The following is a 23,648-nucleotide window of genomic DNA, read 5'->3' as shown; positions in this document are numbered from 1 at the left end:
TGCTGGCAACGTGCATAAAAAGGCGAGTTTGGCTCTGGAGCGGGGAGGGGGAGAAGGGGAGGATGCGAAAGGATGCGAACTGGTGTCGAGGTGCTTAGTGGATGAGGTTATGGCAGTGCAAGAGCGGGCAGGCCGGCGGGTTTGGGCGCAGCTAAGGCAGCAGGAGCCAACAGAGGCAGTATGTAGGAGCAGGGTTACCACCACAGATTCTCAGATACACCCCTCTTGCCTGTCCTGCTTGCGTTTGACTGGGGATGCAAACCCCTGTGCGTGGGCCTGACGTATGTTTTTCTACCGATCAGCGTTCGAGTGTGCCTATCATACAAGCAATTAGATCAACTGAGCTGTCTCCCTCTCTTCGTTTTCTTCCTCTTTAATTTTTTTTTAATTCATTTCCTTCTTCACCACACTCACTCTTCCTCCCTCTTCCTCCCTCTTCTCCTTTATCACAGATAGCAATCGCCTATCCCGGGGCCAATGGATAAACCGCTGCTGTCGATAGCAGAGTTGTCGCTACGATAGGCTTGCGGAGTATTGGGGCGGTCGAGATACGAGTAGACGAAACGAAGGTGCTATCCGCCCTACAAGTAAGTGGAACGAGGAGGCGACCTTTTTAAGGGAAAAAAAAAACTCGATGAATGTTCAAAAGTGGCGTTTCCGGGGAATACTTCTATCGGAGTGGGATGCCGTGAAACGGATAAGGTGAGGAAACTAGACTCTGATTGATCTAGTCTTTTTTGTGGGATGGTGGATGGTGGCTTATGGGCTCCTTCTCTTCTCTTCTCCTTTTGAGAGAGAGGAATGGATGGGATAGAGATCCGGGGAAAGCAATTGAGCCCATTTAAGAATTAAGGGGAGCTCTTCCTGCTGAGGGGAGGATGAAAGGCTCTGGAGAGCCTTAATCTAAAAAAAACTCGAGCACAGAATGCCGGCAATGCCGTATCACCCTCTTTCTCCACAGTCTAGTCTAATAGACTACTCGAGTAAGTGCCAGTTGCGAGCGAGGCCCACTGATCCAAGACCCGTGAAAACAAACGTCCATCACGGGTTTAGTTCAGACTACAGCTTACGCAAAGGGAGGCGCCTCGAATCCACAAATGTAGAAGAGCGAATAAACCAACAGATGAAACACATCTCCGTCAATCCGGTAATCCAACCACAACAGTAGGTTTCTTCATATCAAAAAAAAAAAAAAAAAAAAAAAAAAAAAAAGCTGCTAGGGCGACGCCTCACGGATAGAACTGAACGGGGAAAGGGTAGGAAAGAAGGAGGGAAAATTAGATGGGGTAAAAAATAAAAATAAAAATAAATAAAAAAAGACCCTGTTGCATCCTAACTTGCCTCTTTTCCGTAGTAAAAAAGCGATCAAGAAGCAATCAAACCAATAGACCTGATCAGTGAACCTACCACTAGGATAACAATCAACATCCACCGGTGCAAAAGTGCAAGTAATATGCGAAACTACGTATGCCAATGCATTTCACGCGCAAAGTTCGCAGGTTCAGCGGCGGGGTCAGGGGATTTGTCCAACCACTTGCACAACTGAATTCCCCGGCCAGTGAAAAAGGAATCCCCATCTGACAGGTGATGGTAATTCGGCTACCGTACTTCATAGCAATCTCATTTATCCCAAGAAGTTCCCCCGCCGACCACCAACCACCTCCCGTGCCCATGGTTTGCCCAATTAGAGGAGGGTAAGCTCAGGAGAAATGATGGGGGTGGAAAACCTGCTTTCAAATGCAGCTTATGTCGAGGTGGCCAAAACCCCAGAGTACTCGTACGTATCATACTCGGGTATGATATAAAATTGGCGAGAAAGGTCCCCCCCAACGCATCCCCGAGACCCTCAAGAAATCAAGGTTTGGCACCCAGGATTCCTTTTTTAGAGTTAGGGTTGGCAGCCACCGGATGCCGCCCCGTTCTCAAGCGAAAAATATGCAGGGGAAGGGTAGAAACAACACTCCCTTGCTGTGATGCAACTTTGCCCATTGAAAGAAGATACCGGTATGTACCGGTATGTACGAACGATACCTTACTATTGAGCCCTTTGGTTGTGCGGGAAGGAGGAATGGATGAAGGTTGTAATTTTTAGAAATTTGATGCGGCGGTAGACGCCGCTGGAGGTGTCACCAAGCTTTCCTTATCATCACCACATTAGACCTCAAGAAACCAACTCCAGCACAATAACCTTCTACGCCTAAGAGCCCGGGAGTCCACTCCCAAGCCTTCAAGTTCGTCTCAACGCGTCATTTCCACTACAGGCATGGTACACTCAGGTATAAAGTTCGGAACTTTGACGGCTCCGACAATAGCCCCTCCTTCTTTCTCTCTCTGTCCTTGATTTATTCCCATCCTGGGTGCAACGAACTGTGCGCCCCATGTCATTCATCTCTTGGCCACCCAATTGGACATCCACCAATGGGTTTGTCCCATTGTTTCCACCACCAAGATATTCTTGCATCGATATCATGCTCGTTGCCCTTCACGCCCTTGAAACAATTTTGCCTAAGTTACTGCAAATCAATTTGCCTCTTCACCGCCGGTATATATTCTGTCCCGCTACACCTTACTGCCGTAGCCCCTCGTGATGGATCCAACAAATGCCTATCGCAGCTAACTTAGCACTCGCCCCAACAATTATGTAGTACAGAACGAGCCCTACTGCATTACCCACAGGGATGCTCCCAGAACGCAATTCACAACTCACACAACTCACCACTGCCACACAGCCCCACACGCTCTTGTTTTGCTTGGGAGGGAGTGAATTTCATCACTATGGATCCTTTCCGAAGCCTTAGGTTTGGCATGTCTATCCTAGCCTCGAAATTCTAGAACAACTCATCGATCAACAACTTTCTTCCCAATTGAGGATGCAGATCAGAAAAGTTCCCTATAGTAATGGCTTTTCTTCTCTCTGGATCACGGGCCGGGGGTTTCGAACCCCTCCTTTTTTTTCTAACAGCAAGCCAAGGCTGTTACTGGTGCAGTACATTCATCAGTAATGAAATTAACGTATGATATAATGAATGATAGTGTAACTTACGGAAATGCAGAGTACCATCAATAGGAATCGAGGCTGTTAGCCTTAATTGGAACGTTAGTTGAAGCCCCGGGGAGTGTAATCAGTCCCACTTAGGTCTATCCTTGAGGAGGAGTTCCGTTCCTGGTTGCTGCCTCAAAGATGTGATTCTAGGTTTTATCACCAGCCGGAAAGCAGCGAGATGAGAGGCGTCGAGTGACACCAGAGCTGCGCGTAATACAGTAGTGTGAACCAGCATATGGGGGGGGGGGTCATGGAATGCGTGGTACAGCTGAATTGGGCTTACCGTATTGTACAGTACATGTTGATCTTATACTATATTTTAACTTTCATGTGTATCATATCCAATGGTGAGCTCTTTGCTTGCACTCAAACATGTGGGTCGGGGGGTGAAATCGTAGGGCGCGGGCTCGCAGACTGATTGAGGGGGATAGTATCATATGGACACGGGCGATAGTGACTCCGGGGTTGATCCGCTTGATCATTGGTACTCAGGTTTTCGACAGGCTGCGTAGATAGCATGTCAATGGAAGTTTTTTTTTTCACCCGCCAACGGTTTACCCACTGAAAGTCTGTTTACTGGATACTCTGGCCAGCGTTCCCATTACAGGACGAGAGCTTCTGGAGAGCCTCATAGGGACCGAAGATGCTCTCCATCCGCCACCGGTGAATGGCCCATAACTTGAAAGGGATACCAGCGCCAGGGGTCCAAGACAGATTTTCCAATGTTCCACTACATGCTACAATCCAGCTCTGCCTTTATCTTATATATTGAGGGGGCACTGCAGCTACGAGGCCGCCTGCCACCTACACATCCCGCCGTTGCCCTTCCGGTTCTTGCCTTCCTATTACATGCTCTCTCTCTATGGCCCTGGATGAAACACCATAGTAACATAATGGCAAGATATAGCGTTTATGAGAGCTCCTGTGCTCTGCCAAGATAGCTATCAAGATGAAACTCCACTGGAGTCGGGCTGGTACGGGAGATCTCCACCAAGTGTTTCCACTTGCGGTGAGAGTAATGTCCCACAGAGAGTGATTACAAATGTCACTCTGTGCATGCATGTTCACGCTGAATCGTGATAATTCAAGTTTATTTGAAAAACTGGATTCATCATACTCAATAACAAACCACTCACCAAACAGATTTATAATATCTCCGCGGCTACTCGCGAGAATCAGACATGTGATAACCTCGAGCACGGCCGTGGGCTTCAACCTTCATATCCCTACTCTTCGAAGAATACTGACGCATTGGTACTGGTACCGGTATGTTTCTACTCCTTCCTTCTTTTGACTCCTTTGATGGAGGAAACTATTTTAGCATCCTTAAAGTTGTCAAGCTGACTGCCGATATGTTTGCTGACCGCATTCTGCTACGGCAATGCAAACGGAGGCGAATACAGTAGTCTATGCTAGATACCGATGGCTGTGGTGAGGGCACCACAAGCATTGAATTTGAATCTGAATCTCAATCCCCTATCCACCAATAAAATATTGGTGGGTAGTCTACGTAGGGCCTGCTCATTCGGACCGGTTGCTATACTTGGAAACAAGTTCCAAGATTCACAAGATTCACTTTAGCGGATTGAAATACCGGTATTTTCTAGATGGCCACATTCCTTGGCTTTTCTGCAGGACCTTGTTCCACAAACGTGAAACGTCTTTGCTGTGGAATAACAGGCTTTGACACCGAGATACCTTCTCAACTTCAGACTGGTAACATTTCCATCCAGGGTATGCACTCGGCATGTCCGAAATGTTCTATCCTATCCCTTTTTTTGTCTAATATCATATCGGTATGATACTCAAGTACGAGTACTCGAGTACTTGTATTCCCCTCATCCTGAATTTGTGCTGAGGGGTCATCAGGCACGAGCCCGTTTAAAGTAGACTACCGCTAAGTCTCAGTCGCTTATCGACCGTCAGGTTTTGATAGTGATAAGATATGCCCCTCACACGTGACCCTCGTCTCGTTGGGCATTTCATGAATTTCCCAGAACATGAAAAGCTGCTTTTTCGAAGGAGAAAGTTTTTTTAGACGCTAGATTATCGCGCGCCGAGAATGCCATTCCAATCCACCCTAATACTCGAGTACTTGTACTCGTACAGCTTCACACGTGGCACATTTGCCACTCGGCTCTCTGCGAATTTGCCTTCTTATTAGTCTACTGTGGCTTGATAGAATTCTCCACACCCTTTACAGTACGAGCACTCGAGTGCTTTTGACTCGTGGATGGGGGGACTTCTGACTCAATGAACAACCTACAGGCACTTCATTACCGGCGAATTCCGCCGTGGGGAATGGATGGACTTGGATAATTTAACGATTCGCGAGCTATCACATGTAATGTGTGATGCAACCGTAATCTCCAGAGTCGAAGCTCATCCTCTCCACCAACCTGCACGACCATAGTTGCGCTTGCTATGGTACCGGTACCATACTCTACTTGCCTCAACAAGACGAACACTATGCCACTTCCAGCTTACGCGTCAAGCTATCAAATCCACTGCAGCACCTGCACCTATTCTGTTGATCGCCAAAAATCAGACTCTCGCCACTTGAGTTGCTGCGGAAGAATAGTCTGTGGCGACTGCATAGCTGTTTTTTCTCCTCCCCAATCCTAGCTCTTCCTTCCCCCTCAACTCGAAACGTAGTGCCTGACTACCACTATCATATCCTTAGAAAAACCCTCGATTTGGAATCTACTGCCCGTTCTGCCAATCACCTTTCCCCAAACGAAGTGGGGATGGGGGAGGTGAAGCAGAGAGGGAAACTCCATTCCGACCGCTGCCTCCTCCATACGCTCCCTCAGCCCCAAGCCCCCCTCCACCATCATACTCCACAAACGGTGGGGTAATCCACTACGTCCGCGCGGCGGATACACTCCCGACCATAGCTCTCCAGTATAACCTCCCCCTTCCACTATTACGCTCACATAACCGCATATTCTCCGACCACCTCCTACAGGGCCGACGGAGCGTGGATATTCCATCGCCGCCGTACGTTGGACCCTCACTGTCTCCAGCGCCGGAAGACGTAGAAGGGGAAGGTCGCAAAGCCGCCACCAAGAGGTTTCAGTTGAAGACCAAGTGTCTCGATGCGGACGTTGCGGACGTATACCTCCAGGAAGCCGGGTGGGATGAAGAACTCGCCGTGAAGGATTGGGAGATGGACGATAAGTGGGTTAGGGATAACCCCATGCTTGAGAGGAGCGTTGGAAAGGGTAAGGGCAAGGAGGTTGTGGCGGGAAAGAAGGATTGTGGCAGTAAATGGGGGTTGAGAGGGTTTGGGTACTGATCGGCAGGGTGGGGTAGGGCTATGGTAGAATCATAATGCGGTAACATCACTCTATCATTGATGAGCCGGACCTGAAGCCTCTCTTCAAGCTATGAGAGCTCTGAGTTGAGTCTAGGGTTTTTGGTGCGATGGGTTTCATGATCACGGGCCATGTTTATTTATTTATTTATGATAATAATTATCTAATTATTTATTTATTTATTTTTCACCTCTATCATATTTTATTAAAACCCTACCCGTCATTCGTACTCTCATTAGAGAGGTATCATAGAATAGAGTAGACGTTAGAGGTTACCCCTCCATTTTGGTTATCATATTATCATAATAAAACTCGATACAATGACCTTCCACCAACAATCATTAGATTGAACACCACCGACCCATTCACTTCTTCCTTTTCCTGCAAATGAAACAACCCAAGTCGGACATCATGCCTCCACTCATAAGGCACACCCCGTTATCTCGCTCGCCCACAAATCTGGTTAGCGAATCCCAACGATCCTAGTGTCGAACGGATCGTGACGAGTATTGGCGGGCTATCGTGCGGCGGGCTGATCGGTGGTTTATGGGGTGTTGGTGGCGGGGCTGCGGGTTGGTGCAGGGTTTGTTCGTGGGGTGTGGGCTAGTGTATCGGGGGGATGGTGCGGTATCATACGGTACGAGTACTTTTACATACAATACTGTGCTGCACCTTACCCGGGCAATCTAAGAGCGGTCTATAGTGGTTAGGCTAGTCTAGTCTAGGGTAGTCTAGTGAAGGCATTCCGCGAATCATTCGGGGGAGATGCGGTATTGTAATGCCGGCATCCCCCCCCTTTCTCATCATACGGTAGCCCGACGCGTCCAACACTAGCCCCCGAGCATTCCCGTCCGAATAGCGCAATAGAGAAATGCACAATCCGAATGGCACTCCAACTACCGGTACTCGAGTGACTCTCTAACTAACCACCGCCGTCCCCTTCACCCTCCCCTTCTCCCCCGCCTCCATCCTAGCGCTCCTACTCCCAAACTGAACAGCCCTCTTCTTCTCCCTCGCCACCTCCTGCATCCCTAGCCTCCCCGCCAAAAGCCTAAGTACCCTCTTTCCCTCCACAACCTCCTCCTCACTACCGCCACACTTCCTGATAACCCCAGTGCTCAGGCACCACGCTACTACATCCTCGTCCAGAAACGGATACCGTGCTTCGCGTCCCCAGTGCGCCAGTACGCGGTCATCACGGCCCAGGTTGCGCTTTCCAAGCCTGCCAACGTCAAGCTGGAGTTCTTCTAGCAGGCCTGCGTAAGAGCGGGAGCGGAAGGCGGTCCCGTGACGGGCGTACCCACCTAGGAGCTCGTCGGCGCCAAGGCCGGAGAGGAGGATGCGGGCTGGGGTGGAGTACGGCTGGTTGCCTGGGAAGGAGTAGCCCGTGCCTCGGGAGGCGAAGTAGAAGGCCACGCCAATTGAGAGGTCCATTTCTGTGTTGTGCGGGTGGATGAGGTTTATTACGGATTGGCGGTGGGAGAGGAGGTCCGTGTAAGGGACGTTGATTTGTATGAAGTTCCAGAGACGGCCGGGGCAAACTTTTTGCAGCTCGTCATAGGTGGCTAGGCCGGTTATTCGGTCGGGGCAGATGGAATACGGATCTACGGCGCCTTCCCGTTGAGGATCTTCGGGTGGGGCCGCCGCTTCTGGATGCTGGGTCCGGCGTTTAGGTTTGTTAGCCTTGTTCGCTTTGTTTCGTGCTTCGACAAAGCGCCTGTTTTCGAATGCTACATTTAAGAGATCAACGGCTTCATCTAGTGGTAGACATTCGTGCACGAGCCGGGCTATTACTGAGCAGTCAAGACCACCAGAGAAAAGTACCGCTAGTCGAACTTTTCTTCCGGGGCCCGGGGGCTCGGGGATGTCGCCGACTCTTATTCGGACGCTCCCCAGTAGAACCTCCTTGAGCTTTCCAACCTCTGGAGAATCAGTATTTAAGCGTCCGTCTGGTTCGATATTCCGGTTGAGCTTAGGGAAAGGCAATTCCTAGACTTCCCCATCAGTCCCAGCACTCCTGTAAGCTAAAGGAGTATAAACCATTGAAACTTGACCCCCATCCCTATCCTCTCGGTGCAAAAATGGCACAACCCCCTCCTCTCCACTTTGCAAACTGAAATACCGCAACCCATAAGCCTCCACCTCTTTCCACCCCTCATGTCCATCCCCAACACTAGCAATTGTAACCCCGTCTTTCCATCCCCCCTTCCGCAACTCAAGCAAGCTTCGCCGCCCCAGACAATCCCTCCCGTACCAAACCCTCCCCCTAACAGCATCGAAAAACACGCACGCCCAAGGTCCCGCGATCCCCGCAAAGCCCTTCTCCGGGGTCTCCGCCGAGAGCAGTAGCTTAAGCACTTCCTCCCCATCGTTAACTCCCGCAGGCACCAAAGCAGAATTTATCCGCCACGCCTCGCCGTTCCAGCATAATACCGAGCCGGTTACTGGATCGACAAGTGGCTGCGGGGTGAGCCTCCCACGGAGAGAAAGGACGGAGGAAGTAAAGGTTAGGGCGTAATTTTCGAAGGCGGTTACATGCGTGTTTGTGGTGTCCGGGCCTCGGCGGGAGATGAGGTCCGGGAGGGAGGTAGAAGTAGGGTGTAGAGGAGGTGAGGTTGTGGAGGTGATAGAGAAGAGAATCCCGCACATTGTTTTGGGCGGTAGTGGGGGTGGTGGGGGTGGTCCAGTGGATGCAATGTGGTTGTGGAGGTGGTTACCCGGATTTTGGATACCTCTGAGAACAAATTGGACTTCTCTGTGGATTTTAGAGGAGTCAGTTCTGTTTTGCTATTCAATGCAGATACTTCATTAGAGTTATCGAGGTATAGGATATGCGGCTTTGGACTAGGTCAAATTGCACGACTTGTTGGATCATAAATTCTCACTCGATATATCTAACGATAGAAAACTGCACGCCCTGTTACGGGTAGCGCCATGGTTCGTATGATATGCATATAAGTTACCTTTTAAGCGACCTAATACCCCTGGATCCGTGACCCGGGTAGGGCTCGGCCCCTACCAAACCAACAAGCAGGCTACAGACGATCATATCGTGAATCTCCTTCTTCCAGCCCATGTAGTTAAAGGGGAAAGCATCCCAGACCAACCTTTTTACTACTATAACCTTCACAGAGTCAGGCCCAGTCTCCCACCCCGAACCCATTCCGATTTTCCCCAACTAAATTCGCCCGACCCCTCCTCAAACATCCCCCTGCCAAGAGCTAACGCCTCCGACCCAACATGCTGACCACCCATTACCGGCATCATACGGTACTCCTCTAGCTAAGGGGGGGGGGGGAGTTGGCGCCTAGGCTCCGTGTATCACGAACACGTCGGATATTCCGTTGCGCGGCGGGTGCTTGTGGATCACCGTTCCGAGGGTCCTAAGGAAGATCTGTGTCGCCTTATCTATCGTACCTGTACAGCTCATCTACCGAGGCTAAGTTAGCTCAGGTGGGGAAAAGTGCTGCGCGGTATTGTCTTTGGTTAAGTTGTAAGTCCCGATGGGGATATTACTTGTACTATATGGTCAACGCGACACCCCCGAGGCGCCAAGAGTGACTCTTCTCGTGTTGGCGCTTGTTGGGTCGTAATGGTGGTCTCATCTACCGGTACCACATGAGTGATAGCTTGTGGATAGGTCATGCCCCTGCGCCCCCCCTACGCCCAAAGCGCACAACCACTTGACCAGCTGGATATCGCACAATGTCGTGGAAATTGTGGTATATTATGATACAAGGTATCATACGGTTGTTCCTGCTTAGAATGAGGGACACTATCACGAGATGTAGAAATATATGTATATGTATAAAAAGACCAGTTTTCATCTGCGTCGGTAAAGAGTTCAAGTTTTCGCTCTGTCCATCCTTAGCGTTATGCACGCTATGCATGTGTAGCGCTGCGCGGATAATTTATAATTTGGATGTAATAACATTATCACTTTGGTATCGCATACAGATTTTCCGCTTTCTGCTATGATACCCCATGTCCGAGTGCCAGTATTGTCAAGAGGAAAATATCTTATCAGCGTCTCCTGTATCTTATAAAGCTTCATTCTGGTCTATTTCATCCTGACAATGTCTAATGGTACTTTCCTTGTCACCTGCTGTCGGGTTTAACCAAGAGACATTTAGAAACAGGTTTTCTCCATGTTCTCTTAACATGTTTAACTAGCAATATATTGCAGCAGGACTTCGGGACTTTCTCATATCATACTATTATTTTTCAACTATATTACAGGAGATGCTTTTGCCTTCTATCGCCATGTTTGGGCAACTGAGCAGGTGCTGTGAGGTGACCTGAAGTGAAAAATATAACAGCACCTGTGGTTGGTCTGGTTGTGCAAGATAGTTTTGTCTGGGAATACTCGGCATTAAGCCAGCGCCGGTACAAACGAGGGCCGGGTCCATCTCAATTGGGAAGTCAAGATACCCATAGACCCCTCACTATACGGTGAGTTCGGTGCCTACCCGAGAGCCAAGATGGGCCATTACTCCAGGGAGCGATGGTGGCGCGAATCGAACGGCGCGAGCGCCAATCCTCACCCGCTTCTACTCTTGGCTGTTAACTGACCATCGCTCGCGTGATTCCCGGCAGGTGCGATTCTCCCGAGATGGTGACGCAAGCTCGCGCTGTAGAGCAACTTCAGGAGTGTCGCAATGCTATCAGCAAGTAAGGTTTGAACGCAGCCTCAGTTTATCGTAGACTGAACGAGTCGAGATTAGCCTCTGCACACCAGCTCTTAGCGTGACTCTTGCGGGATGCCCAGCACTCTCCCCGGGGGGCACCAACGCCTGTCTACAGCATTCCTTTAAGAATTGGGAATATGGGGAGAACTTCCTCCGCAGCTCCGACTTGGCTTTCCAGTGGTTCTCGTTGCGTCGTCGATCCAAACCTCGGCAATGATTTATGACGCGGAAACGTAACGAGTGAAGCTGGCGGTGAAAAGTGCATTTTCCAAGGTTGGAAACAAGTCACCGGGAGAGTGACAGCCTATGAAACAATACTTTGAACTTATGATAGTACAAGTCAGCCTAACCCAGACGGTTCATGTCCGTAGCCGTCTATTCTGGCATGCGCGTTGCTTGTAGCCCGCATAATACCATCACTGCCGCACTCAAGCATTGGCGCTCTAGGAAATCCATATTGTGAGTAGAGAGACCCCTCGATGCGGGATGGTGCAACGATATTTTGGCCGAATAGACCCCAAAAGATGGACCGAGTATTAGGCGGTGAAGGCTCCGAAGTGTCCGCTCCCTCGCAACTGTGGAACTCCATCCAGAGCACGGTCCGCAACATATCGTACCCTATCCAACCCGGGGTTCCAGTGCGCCCGAGTCACTCGATAATCGGAGAGACCTGTGGTATCCCTATTCCTCGGTTCCCGTGAGAAACAATGGTAGGTGCAGAGAGACGCCCAAACTCACATGCAGATGCTTGAGTCCCCTTTTTATATGAGTGACCTCTACAAGTACGGTACTCGAGTAGGGTACACTGGTATATAATCTGCGGCACCCGAGATGCCGTGCCTAGATACTCGTACTGTACAAGTATGATCTACAGTACCCGCTCTTGGCACCCCTTGCGATGATCAGCTAGGCAGCGGGCAATCCACTTCAAGTCAGGGCGCTCGAAAAAGGGATCGCCAAGCGGGAACATTTTGTCAAACAGGGTCGCGTGACGTTAACCCTTCCCTGCAACCCTTCCAGTAACTTAAAAAAAATTTACCGGCAGACTATCTTGGATTCTGACAGACTTTGAAGTGTTGGGGCTGGGTATGCTCAGGGTCTCACTCTCGCGCCGTATCATGAGTACCGGTACTGGACTCCTCAAGTGCAGCTAATTTACTCGTAGGTATCGTACCTGCACTTGCGGAGAGCGTTCCAGATTGCGAGCTGGGGGGGGGGGGATACTGTGTCTCACAACCCCGCAGCAAAATGGGCCGATCCTTATCTGGTGCCAACCAGGGGACGGCTTCTCTCCCCGTGGGAGGAGGGATGGGCTGCAGCAAAGAGATCCACCGTTCTCACCCGACTGGAGTCGAGTTCCCCGTCTTGGCACACAAAATATTAGTGACGCGGGTCTGACGCCATCCGCTAATGTCCCCTCACAATATTTATTGTAAGGAAAATAGTTCTACATTTTCACTTTCTTTGTGGTCGGTAATCCACCTCCCCCGGCTGGGTGTTGCCACCTATCCATGAATCAGTGGTCTAGATGTCAGGATCAAGCTCATTTCCGTAGGCCCGCGGGTTCCCTTCTTACGTAACCCGGCAGTAAGGAAAAGTCGGGACAGAGGCCCACCGCACTCTACGAGCATGGTATCGTACCGTAAATTTAGTCTTCTCGTAGTGCCATGGTCCCGATCCACGATGTTGGCGCCCTCCGAGGCGGAGTGATCAGGGACGGTGCGTTGCCAAGAGATGCCCTCGATTTTGTTGGGGGGACACCGGTTACTCGAGCACGGCGGAGCATTCCCGGGAATCATGCTCGTGCCGCTTCAATGCACATGGCCACGAAACAGATTTATGTGTGGCATTGGCTCTGCTTCTTCCACACCAGGTGTTCATGTCGCTTCCATAGCCCTGCCGGTATTATATGATACCAATAATTTTGCCATGAAGGTGCGGATGACAAGTTGTGTATATCCACTAGGAAAGCTGCACTTGCTGTCCTCTAGTAGTGAGAAAGGAAGGGATTAGGGCTGTAATAGGCTGTTTCACTCTAGGGTACCCTACGGTACTCGTTCAATCGTGGTGAAGATACTGATCCAGACTGTCGTAAATATCAATATCACGCACAATTTGTCTCGAGTCGTTATCTACAAATCACACTCCTCCCGACGTGTCGTCGTCACTCAAAGAAGAAGAAGAAGAAAAAAAAAAGACTCCCCTGTTCCCAAATGAGCTGAAGAGGCTTCAGCCCGGGTGCTCGAGTCCTCGAAACAAGCGCGGCCGCCGCTCAATGCCTATCGCAATCATTGGCGCCCCAGCCCATAGTATACAAGTAGTACGAGTACAGTAAGAGGGAGCCCGTACCCTACCTTAAAGCCCCGGCCATCCCTCCTCCTCCTAGAGCTCTCGAAGCTTCCATCACGGCCCTTCACCCTAGCATACATATGTTTGGAGAGCACGGTAGGCCATCTTGCCAGATCATACCTACCTAGAGTTACCTCGCGCTACGCCACGTTCAGCCCAATGGCTTTTCTAACCTCCCCGACCTCCTTCCGAAGTAATGAACTTCTCTCCTCACCTCACCACCTCATGGCATATTCTACCTCCTTTTCGAACGGTTCGATACCGCTCGATTTCTCGACAATGGGCAAGGGCCAAGCACCCCATTCATCGCATCCAGCACTAGGGCATCTCATATTACTCGTCTTCGAAGCTGTGCTCGAGGTCGTTTGCGTGGCTCTCCCGGGTTACATTATCGCGCGATATGGTATGTTCGACGCGGAGATGCAAAAGTTTGTTGCGAACCTTAACGTTTCGTTGTTCACGCCCTGTCTGAGTAAGTCTGGCCTTTCCGCCAAATACCCTATCTAGTGATCTATGTGAGGGCTTGACTAATACGGGACCACGGGACCAGTTTTCACGAAGCTAGCCAGTCAACTCACTCTGGCGAAAATCGCTGAACTGGCTGTTATTCCTGTCATTTTCGTGGCCATGACTCTGATATCCTACTGCTGCGCCCTTTTGGTCTCCAAGATTTTTGGGTTCAAGAAGAGGGCGAGAAATTTCGTTATCGCCATGGTATGTTTGTTTGCACATCCTACGTGGAGCTGGTTGGTGGCCTAGTCCACTTCGGTTCTAGCGCAGCTGACCCTCATCTTCAGGGTGTTTTCGGGAACTCTAACTCGCTTCCTATTTCCCTCGTTATTTCGCTATCCATGACAGTTTCTGGTTTGCACTGGGACAAAATTCCAGGCGACAACAACGAGGAAGTTGCTGCCCGTGGTATCCTGTACTTGCTCATCTTCCAACAGCTGGGTCAACTCGTTCGCTGGTCGTGGGGCTACCATGTTTTGCTCGCTCCTCCTCCCGTGGACCAACCCAACGGAAACGGCCAAGCGGTGAGATATCGTGATGATCCTTCGGGCGAGGACGATGGCGATATTGAGGCTCGGGGCCCTAGGGTGGATCCCTTCATTTCGCCCCAGTTTGAGAACAGTTACGTTGGCCTTCACAAGCAAACCTCCGAAGATGACGCCCTTATGGCCTTTGACGAAAGTCGTCGTCATGTAAAAATAGCTAACGGTGCTGGAGGCTCTGGTAGCTTGACCCCCGGGTCTGCCTACGTCAGCACTGCTGTCTCCGCCCAATCTACAAGACCCTCATCTCCCAGTGGCAGTGCAACCCCCGTACCTCCGGTTCAGGGCAATTCTGGGACATATCTCGCTCGCTCTCCTGATGCCACTGGGCCACATTCCCGTGTTACGATCCCACGTTGGCTCTCGCCCAGGGGGTCTTCCGTCTTTGCGCAAGTCTATAAAGGTGTCAAGACTGGAATTAACACATTCTTTAGGGCACTGTGGTCGTTCATGAACCCCCCATTGTGGGCTATGTTTGTGGCCGTGGTTATTGCATCGATACCTCAGCTTCAGAGGGCCTTTTTCACCCCCGGAACCTTTATCCAGAACTCGGTGACTCGTGCCGTCAGCCAAACGGGTAACGTAGCGGTTCCCTTGATTCTGGTTGTTCTTGGTGCCAATCTCGCGGGGAATACCCATCCTAAGGTAAATTCTTCTGACAAGCGACACGAAACTAAGATATTGGTTGCGGCGTTGATCTCCAGAATGGTGTTGCCATTCATCTTTGTGGCTCCTCTGCTGGCTGTTGCGGCCAAATTCCTCAATGTTTCCATCCTGGATGACCCGATCTTTGTCATTGTGTGCTTCTTATTGGCGGGTGCGCCCAGTGCCCTACAGCTTGCCCAGATTTGTCAACTCAATGGAGTTTACGAATCAGTGATGGCTAAGATCCTGTTCTGGAGCTATGTGGTTGTCATTTTGCCAAGTACTTTGATACAGGTCATTACCGCTATCGAAGTAGTTGAATGGGCTATGTAAACTTTCCTTCGGACTGCAGGAGGGGCGTTTAGGGTGCTATCATTCTCCCTGCGGTACGTTTAAAAAAAGTGGGAGTGAATAAAAGAAGCGGTTTAGTTCCATCATAAGCTTTATTGCATCCATCCATCTCTATTATTCTCTTTACTTTTTTTTCTTTTCTTTTCACCCTTTCCGCTTCGCCGTGTTATCACAAACCATCTGAGCTATAGCTGTCGGGATTTCGGATTGCGTTGGGGTTCGCCCAATCTGGGTCTTTTTGTATTTCTTACATTCTGGGTTGAACTATATACATGGTTTGGGCGGGAGCTTTTGCTTTTATGTCTAGTTTTTTATTTCTCTTTTTCTCATTTGTAGAAAATCCGGATTTCCATATCTCGGGGGTAAGCATGTGGGGTGGCTGTGGGCTAGATTGTACATTGACAGACATCGATAATCAGGGGCATTCAGCCCCGGGGTTGAAAAATGGTTTTTTGCAAGTGTTTCGAGCTGAAGAGCTTTGGTGTGTGTAAGGCTGCAAGCACACAAATGAGGCAGACCCGCTCGAAAATTGGCACCTGAAAAACTCTTTTTCGACCTGGGGGCTAAATACCTCCAATATATCGCAGACACCATTCGGGTGCTGCGCTGTACAGTACTTGTACAGTACTGCATTGAATTGTTGATTCTAAATTTCTAAAACTTGGCAGACAAAATGGTTACCTATACGAGCGTCGCACCGGTATACGATTGTGACATGAGAAGTGATCGGAATTACGAGCTGCAAGATCCATCGGCAGGCGTCCCACAATTTGTTAGATCTGTTCTACGGCACTCTGGTTGGTGATAAAATAGACTGTTGAACTTCCTAAGTTAAGCAAAAAGTCTTTTTTTGGGATGGTACATTTTCACTAAGCATGGTAATGATAGTGAATTGGATATAATGTGAAATTGAAATTATGGACTTTTATAAAGGCTTTGATCGAGAAGAGATCGAAGGAAGGGAGTATTTTACGACCGACCGGCGTTTGTTTATATGTAAAATCGGAGGAAAATGTTTTTATTTTTATTTTTTATTTTTATTTTTAATATCTAGTATGATATACAGGTTGATCTCCATGAGTTCCTGAGGGACTTGCCAGGGATTGTATTCAGTTATGGTGGAATACTTTCTGCTAGCTTCCTGAAAAACTATATTATTAATGATATTTTATATTTTAAGAAGTTATATACAATTAATTAAATCCACCAGTCTATTGATTTTCACTACTAACGATATGGAGGCTCCTCGGGTTCTTGCCCAGAAATGGCTACAAACTATTAAGGAAATTCCCGGTATCATAGTTCAGATGCCTCTCGTTACTACCGGTATCAGATCTGAACACTTATTTTTGACAAGAATCACACAATCCAGCCTTTCTCAACTCAATCCGGCAATTTGGGTAGTCTCTGTGGAGTACGAGTAGATCCCAGGACCTCACATTATTGCCCTTTAGCTCAAGGCAGTAATGACAGCCTACCAGACTGGAGAAGGCTGCATACCGGTAGACTAATCGAGTAAGGTAACCTGTTTGGGGAATTATGTAAGAAAATATCAATCAGTTACTGAACAGCCAACCCTATCTGCTAGATTTTCTGAGAATTTCCGGGGTTGGCAAGTACCACGCCTCTCTCAACTTGGCTAAGCTGTCTCGTGGGATGGTGTTTAACTGGTCGCCCTCCGGGAAGTGCCCGTCCATTCACCACCCCACCAAGACCTTTTTCAGGGATTTTTACATCGTGCAAGATCTATTCCGTGCCACCACCACCGCCAGTCGGACGGATTGCACGATTCAGTTCGTCGATTCAGTTGTCGATTCGGTTGGTGGCTTGCCCCATGCTCGAATCAGGATTCTCTGTGAGGTCAGCGGGGGGAGGGGGGAAACGAGGAAGCTCCTGCATCTTAAGTTATCGCGAGTGTAGAAACTCTCGTCTCGGTGTCTTAACAAGTGCGGTCACTGGCAGAATTGATAAATAAATTTAAATAGAGTAAGTACTGTACCGTAAGAAATCTACCGCTTGAGGTGATGCTTTGTCCCTAAAGGCCATTCCAGCCTTCAAGAACTAACACTTCTCCAACCTAGACACGATTCCATCATGATGATCTGAGGGATGTCCGAGGCGAAGGGCAATAGCAATATTACCTCTGGTTCAAGCTTAATACCCCGCCCCCAGGGTCTTTGATTTTCGCTCTAAACTCGTGGTGCTAGGCTTTAGCAAGCCAGACTATTTACCTCCTCGGGCCTCGTTCTTCTTTTTCTCTAGTTCTATCTTTCTTCTTCTTGCCGTCACTTTCGCCCCACCTTCAGGGTCCATCAGGAGCATTATTGGGGAAAATCGCCGTGTACGGGATAATAGCTGTATCTCGGGTACGGCGATACGTCCCGTGACTAGAATCGATCCTAACACTATAGACTAACCTCAAGTGCGCCTGAAACTCCATCGCCGGAAACTGCCGATAAGGGTATTTCCGAACCCCCCCCTTCCCAGCGCATTGTCTAGGCTGACAACCACCGCAACAGTCTCCATCCTCAAAGACGAGAGCCCACCCGCCAACATCCCTTCCTCCTCAGAAGACATCACGGAGAGCCGCAAGAGCAGCTGTCCCACGATCTTGCGCCCCGAAATCAGCAACAAACGTCTCGTCGGCCGCCCGCCCACTATGTCTGATTCGAACCCCCCGCATTCTACGGATCCCCAAGATAGTCTACTTCAAAAGTCACACCTATCCGACGAGAATATGGGCAGTCAAGAAAACCCCGGCAGTCGGCATCACGCACCCAGCCGTGAACAACACATGACTTCAACCGGGAGTGTATCCAGCCGTGAACAACGTGCCAGCCTGGCCGAGCAGGTGAAGGCGTGGCTTCGCAGCGAGAAACAGCGACAGAAAGACCGCCGCGAGGGTAAGAGAGCTCTCCACCGAGCGTTACACGGGCACTGCCCACCAGGTGAATTAGTGGACAGTGGTGACACTCCTGCCCCCCCAGACCCAGACTCCAGTGGCGATGAAGAGACACAGAATTCATTGAACCAGTTGGAAGCTATTCTTGCAGGGGTCCAGGAATCCTCACCCGCTGACCCTAGCCGCCACCAGAGTGCCTCAAGTAGGAGAGGCTCCTGGGGAAGGTCTCGAGCGAGATCGCTGATGGTTAATGCATCGGACACAGACTATGCTTCTGAGGGAGAACCTGTGGTTCGCTCTTGTGAGGTGCATCTAGAGACTGCTGAAGAAGTCGGAATTGACGAGTTCAGGCGTCAAGTTTTGACATTGGCACATACACTTAAGTGTAAGGGCTGGAGGAGAGTGCCATTGGATAGGTTCAGGGACATATCTATTGAGAGGATTAGTGGAGCCTTGACTAATACCGTGAGTTTATCCTTCGTTGACTATCCACTTGTAGGTTTTTTCCCTAGGCAAGGAACAGAAGCCTCACTCCGGTGATATGCGTGTAGTGTGCGTGTTTCCTTCAGTGAAAGCTCCTGTAGTACGAAACCCAGTACATACTCACTTGCTCGCTCGATACGTGGTCCACTGTAATTGCTTTGCCCAAAATCATGTTGTACCATGCCCCCGAGCAATGGCGGGAGATGGAGGCGTACAAGTTGATAATAATAATGCATCTGAAATATGAGATGTCCTGGGAAGAAACTTGCAAGGCTCTTGGATTTTTTACTGATCGGGGGTCCTCACTGGCGTCAAGGTTTACATGGTCTCCCCCCCGCAAGATATTTCTGCCTCTTCTAATCCTACGACTGCCCTTGCCAATGATTCTCAAGCTAGTGCAACGCCTACTCGCTCAACAAAGCCCCCAGCGTACGTGTTTTCTGCAGAATTCCTTTCCACCTCAAAAATCCTCATTTTGGATCATAATTGCGAGACCTCCTAACATAACGCTCCCAGAAAATTGCTTCTCCGTATTTACGGACCCCAAGTCTCTCATCTTATCGATCGTGAGACCGAATTGAGCATTCTTCGCCGCTTAGCTCGCAGGACGATCGGTCCTCCTCTTTTGGGTACATTCGAAAATGGGAGATTCGAGGAATTCTTTAATGCGACAACTCTTACAAAAGATGATATCAAAGTCCCGGGAACCTCCAGGCATATCGCAATGAGGCTGAAGGAATTGCATAAGGGTATCGAACTTGAAGATAGGGAGAGGAAGATGGGGCCTGCCAGTTGGTGCAATTGGTACAAGTGGGCTCCTAGGGCAAAGCAGATCATGATATACCTAGATACTGCCGAGAATTTGGGCAAGAGGGGCTATATATGTGGATGTCCATGGGAAAAGTTTGAGGCAGCCGTTGAGAAGTATAAGGAATGGCTATATGACAGGTACAATGGTGAAGAAAACGTGAAGAAGCAAATGGTCTTTGCACACAACGACGTACGTGGATATTTCTTCAACCTCCCTAGTTCTAAAGCTAAGGGTGACGGTCTTAGACTCAATACGGGAATATCCTGAGATTGCAGCCTAGTGGGGAGAGCCCGCCTCCGACTCCGAGCAACGAGCATCGGCAGCTCGTCGTTATCGACTTCGAATATGCTAGTGCAAATACTCCCGGATTTGAGTTTGCGAACCACTTTGTACTTGACGCCTCTCTACCCTTTCAAAATGACTTAGTGTTTCTGATTTTTGAACAAGTGCGAATGGATGAGCAACTATCACGACCCTGTCTCCCCCCACTTTATGCACCACACCAGGTTCCCGACCTTCCAGGAGCGGCGCAACTTCCTCCAAGCCTACGTAGAACACAGCCTCCCCTCCCCATTTATCGCCAAGAGCGTTTCGATGCCCGGGACAAGCTCCGAGCCCTCAACCCCGCCCACCTTACACCCCCCCGCCGCATCCTCCTCCTCGGCGCCCTCCTCCATGCTCGACACCCGCATTCCCGGTGCCAGCGACGAGGAAGTCGACAGACTGGAGGGCGAAGCGAAAGCCTGGCGTGCCGCGAGCCATGCAATGTGGTGTGTCTGGGGCATTGTGCAAGCCAAGAATCCTGGATCAGGAACCAAAGCTGCGGTCGATGGACAGCAGGGCGGCGCCGATGGATCCGTGCCTGGAGGGGCCAAGGCGGCCGCAGGCGATTTGGGTGGTGTGAAGCCCGAGAGTGAGGAAGATGAGAGCGAGTTTGATTACCTGGGCTACGCTCAGCAGCGGGCATTGCTGTTTTGGGGTGATATGCTTGCCCTAGAGATTATGAAGCCGGGGGAGGTTGGCGATGAGGTTGTGGAGAAGGCGAAGATTATTGCTTTGTGATGACTTGCCATATTGTGATAGCTGCTCGCTTTGTAGATGCTGCAATTTTACTGGCATCTCGTGACTTTTTATTTTTTATTTTTTATTTTTTTCTCAAACCAATAGTCTATGTTACATTACGAGATACGAGAGGATTCTATCGGAGAAATAGGTGTTCTAAATCCCCCTCCTCTTTTGCTTTTCCTTTATATATATATATATAATATTATATATATCATACCTTGCTTATCGTCTCCCCTCTCTATCTTTACGGCAGTATTCATGTGAGAGGATGGAACGGCTAAAGGTGGTAACGAAAGCGATAGCAGTGTTCAACCTACGTAAAGTACAAATGGAATCATCGCTTCCATGCCCGAAGAGGTCGGCCAGTTGGGATGTCCGCTCACCCAGTAAAAAAAAAAAAACCGAAATATACCCCCCCACTTGTCCTCACATTTGCGGAAAGCGCTATATACGACCATGAACTGGGGGGGAATCTGGCTGGGCGGAGTTATGATACGGTTTTGTGTGAGTATGCAATGCGATCGAGTGATTATTTGTGAAAAAAGGCTTTGGGGGGGGGGTCGTATCTTAGTATATAACGGTGGGTACCCCTGCAAATGACGCAAAAACACTCTTACATAATCAATGCTTAGTCAGGACCCAACACAAAAAAAAAAATGAAAATTAAAAATTAAAAACCAAAGTATATAAAAAAAAAACCTAACACTTCTGTAAAAAAAAACTATTACAATGTCATAATCAGTACCAAGTCATAAAACAACCCACAAAACCAGCACACACAAACATTAAAATTTAATAAAGTAAAATGAATAAAAGCTAAATAAATATTATGAATGTGCTTAATACATGAAATAAAATAAAACAAAAAGTCAATTAAGAGGAATAGTAATATAGTAGGTAAGCTGAAAGTTAATTAGTTAAAGAAATACAGTAAAAATAAAGGATATAGGCTGGGCGAAGATGATCTGTATAGACTCAGAGTTGCTGAGGCCAACCAAGATTTGTTTCTGTAGACAGAGATTGTCTAGGAAGGATTGAAATGTACTTATTTCGTTTATAACTACTAAGAGTAAGATGAGGTAGGTAAAGTAGAATAGAATTGTAGGAACAATATTATATTGTTAAGGTCTCTTCTCTGTTACTTGATGATGTCTAAAAACTCAGGAGGCACTTCAATATTTATATTGTATGTCTGAGTGTTCATAGACTACATTTATCTATTACATAAACTATGTACTTCTCCAGTTATAACTCGTAACGTCAGGTATTCTTTAAAGGTGCAAACACCTAGAGATTCTAAAAACCACAACACTCTCTTCAGTATTTACTATTCTGCTAATTAGGAACTATACTATTCTCAATAGTAATTATTCGATCTTCAGAGTCTTTAGACTTGTAGTATAGTTCTCAAGTTGAACTGAGTTGGTTCCAATTACCTCCCTTATCGATAAAATGATCAGCTTCATTTGGGGGTTGTATCTGAAAAGGTAGTTATAAATTCAACCTTCCTCTATAGCTGACTTTAAACTTCCATAACTCTAGATCCAACTAACAAATATCTTCTGGATGACTTCCTATTAATCTGTAGGTAGCCAATATACCTGATTGGCAGATAATCCCTTGGTTAGTAATCCTTGGTTACTTTAGGTAACAGGGTTTTAGTCACAATTTTAGTATTGGGAATTATTCCTGCAACTATAATGTATTCCTGGGCCAAGTTGTAACACTCCGTGAAGTCTATTGACTTCTGTGGTAATGTTTCTTAGAGTTCTAGACTCTTCTAGTTATCATAGAGAGGGTGTGAATATATTGGTTTCTTGTAGAAATTCGTTAACATTTGATACCATATCTTTGTACAAAAATGTCCTATTACTTATGGCTTATGTCAAAGATGTTACATCTTTGAAGCCTAGTAACTCCCCAAGTAGTTGATGGATATACTCTGTTTCCACTTTCCAGACTTAGCTGAAGGTCTACTTACATATATCCTGTAAACACGATTTGGTCAGACTGATGGTAGTGATGTATACAGTGTTATTCTGACATATTTAACTCCGTGGTATTATAGTCACAGGATGAAACTAGGATAGATATGTATGATGACGTACAAGACCTGTAAGCGGGCCGAGGAGGGTGTTGGAAACCAGAGATTCCAATTCCAAGTGGGGTTACCCTACTCAGGATGGTTCCTAGATATCAAATATCGGTACTTCTATCAATATACAATTGTTTCAACTTGAATGTTTAAAGAATTTTAATTACAAGAGATGTATTTATGTAGTACCTTTTAGCATATAGTAATGTTTATACTAAATACATTATTGAATTATAGAATATTATTTATATTGTAGTAGAGATATATTTTACTATCAAAGAAATCTCCTATTATCGAAAAGAATATTAAGAATTTTTATATTCTTAAATAGCTTAAAAATTAGGTACAAACATGTTTCAAATATGACCATCTTATAGTTAATATCTCTGAAAATGATCTGAAAATTACCTCATATAATTACTAACAAGCTATTATATAATACCAGAGATATTTCCTACTTTTTAATAGTACAACTATTATAACAGGTAGAAGTTAAAGTAAAAAGTCTTTTAGGCTTTGTATCGATCAATTGTTAGAGCTGTTTAGAAGCCAAATAATAAGTTATAATACCTTGATTTCAATTAAAGTAATATATAATAAATAGATGAAAGTACTATATCGTAATTTTATATAAGTAATTAAATTAAACAATCTATTAATAAATAAGAAAATAAGTTATTCTAAATATTAGTTGTATTGTAAGTATTTAGAAACTAAACTCTTAATATATTTAAAGTACATTAGGTAATTGTTAGCAAGATACTAAGAGCTATAAATGCCAAGCACTGACATGATATTAAACTTACCAGTTTAAAAATATGATAACATCAAAAAAATATATTTTCTA

The 23,648-nt window shown here is 47.6% G+C and overlaps 5 protein-coding genes; 3 read left to right on the top strand and 2 right to left on the bottom strand.

The window, feature by feature from the left end:
* GSTUM_00003003001 (uncharacterized protein) overlaps nt 1-570 on the bottom strand; it is a gene marked incomplete at its 3' end in the record, with an annotated part of 1,960 nt that extends 1,390 nt beyond the window's left edge. The window contains exon 1 of the mRNA XM_002836624.2: nt 1-570. This exon is cut by the window's left edge and continues 1,186 nt beyond it.
* A 4,189-nt stretch (nt 571-4,759) lies between these two features.
* Nucleotides 4,760-6,488, top strand: GSTUM_00003002001 (uncharacterized protein). XM_002836623.2 has 4 exons: nt 4,760-4,839; nt 4,913-5,245; nt 5,312-5,644; nt 5,727-6,488. The coding sequence occupies exons 3-4, from the start codon at nt 5,468-5,470 to the stop codon at nt 6,339-6,341; spliced, it is 792 nt and encodes a 263-aa protein (XP_002836669.1). The 5' UTR covers nt 4,760-4,839; nt 4,913-5,245; nt 5,312-5,467; the 3' UTR covers nt 6,342-6,488.
* A 790-nt stretch (nt 6,489-7,278) lies between these two features.
* Nucleotides 7,279-9,009, bottom strand: GSTUM_00003001001 (uncharacterized protein; the record flags this gene model as incomplete). The annotated part of the gene is made up of 2 exons (XM_002836622.1): nt 7,279-8,349; nt 8,401-9,009. 2 exons carry the CDS (start codon nt 9,007-9,009, stop codon nt 7,279-7,281), a joined length of 1,680 nt encoding a protein of 559 aa, XP_002836668.1.
* Nucleotides 9,010-13,472: 4,463 nt separating this feature from the next.
* GSTUM_00003000001 (uncharacterized protein) lies at nt 13,473-16,105 on the top strand. XM_002836621.2 has 3 exons: nt 13,473-13,869; nt 13,948-14,111; nt 14,195-16,105. Exons 1-3 carry the CDS (start codon nt 13,557-13,559, stop codon nt 15,425-15,427), a joined length of 1,710 nt encoding a protein of 569 aa, XP_002836667.1. The 5' UTR covers nt 13,473-13,556; the 3' UTR covers nt 15,428-16,105.
* A 1,858-nt stretch (nt 16,106-17,963) lies between these two features.
* GSTUM_00002999001 (uncharacterized protein) lies at nt 17,964-20,927 on the top strand. XM_002836620.2 has 4 exons: nt 17,964-18,883; nt 19,347-19,830; nt 19,887-20,030; nt 20,089-20,927. Exons 1-4 carry the CDS (start codon nt 18,105-18,107, stop codon nt 20,701-20,703), a joined length of 2,022 nt encoding a protein of 673 aa, XP_002836666.1. The 5' UTR covers nt 17,964-18,104; the 3' UTR covers nt 20,704-20,927.
* Nucleotides 20,928-23,648: the final 2,721 nt, after the last annotated feature.

The sequence above is a fragment of the Tuber melanosporum genome (genome assembly GCF_000151645.1).
Source record: "Tuber melanosporum whole genome shotgun sequence assembly, scaffold_154, strain Mel28".
Lineage (NCBI taxonomy): Eukaryota > Fungi > Ascomycota > Pezizomycetes > Pezizales > Tuberaceae > Tuber > Tuber melanosporum.
Note: the sequence above shows the minus strand (reverse complement) of the source record. Positions and strands in the feature narration are given on the sequence as shown.

What these genes read in the sequence shown, in the direction of transcription:
- GSTUM_00003002001 (XM_002836623.2), top strand. Translation starts at nt 5,468, where the DNA reads ATGGTACCGGTACCATACTCTACTTGCCTCAACAAGACGAACACTATG. An exon ending in TCTGTGGCGACTGCATAGCT is followed by an intron (nt 5,645 to 5,726) that starts GTTTTTTCTCCT and finishes TCATATCCTTAG; the next exon opens with AAAAACCCTCGATTTGGAAT.
- GSTUM_00003000001 (XM_002836621.2), top strand. Translation starts at nt 13,557, where the DNA reads ATGGCTTTTCTAACCTCCCCGACCTCCTTCCGAAGTAATGAACTTCTC. An exon ending in GTTGTTCACGCCCTGTCTGA is followed by an intron (nt 13,870 to 13,947) that starts GTAAGTCTGGCC and finishes CCACGGGACCAG; the next exon opens with TTTTCACGAAGCTAGCCAGT. An exon ending in GAAATTTCGTTATCGCCATG is followed by an intron (nt 14,112 to 14,194) that starts GTATGTTTGTTT and finishes CCTCATCTTCAG; the next exon opens with GGTGTTTTCGGGAACTCTAA.
- GSTUM_00002999001 (XM_002836620.2), top strand. Translation starts at nt 18,105, where the DNA reads ATGTCTGATTCGAACCCCCCGCATTCTACGGATCCCCAAGATAGTCTA. An exon ending in GGAACAGAAGCCTCACTCCG is followed by an intron (nt 18,884 to 19,346) that starts GTGATATGCGTG and finishes TAACGCTCCCAG; the next exon opens with AAAATTGCTTCTCCGTATTT. An exon ending in TTGAGTTTGCGAACCACTTT is followed by an intron (nt 20,031 to 20,088) that starts GTACTTGACGCC and finishes TTTTTGAACAAG; the next exon opens with TGCGAATGGATGAGCAACTA.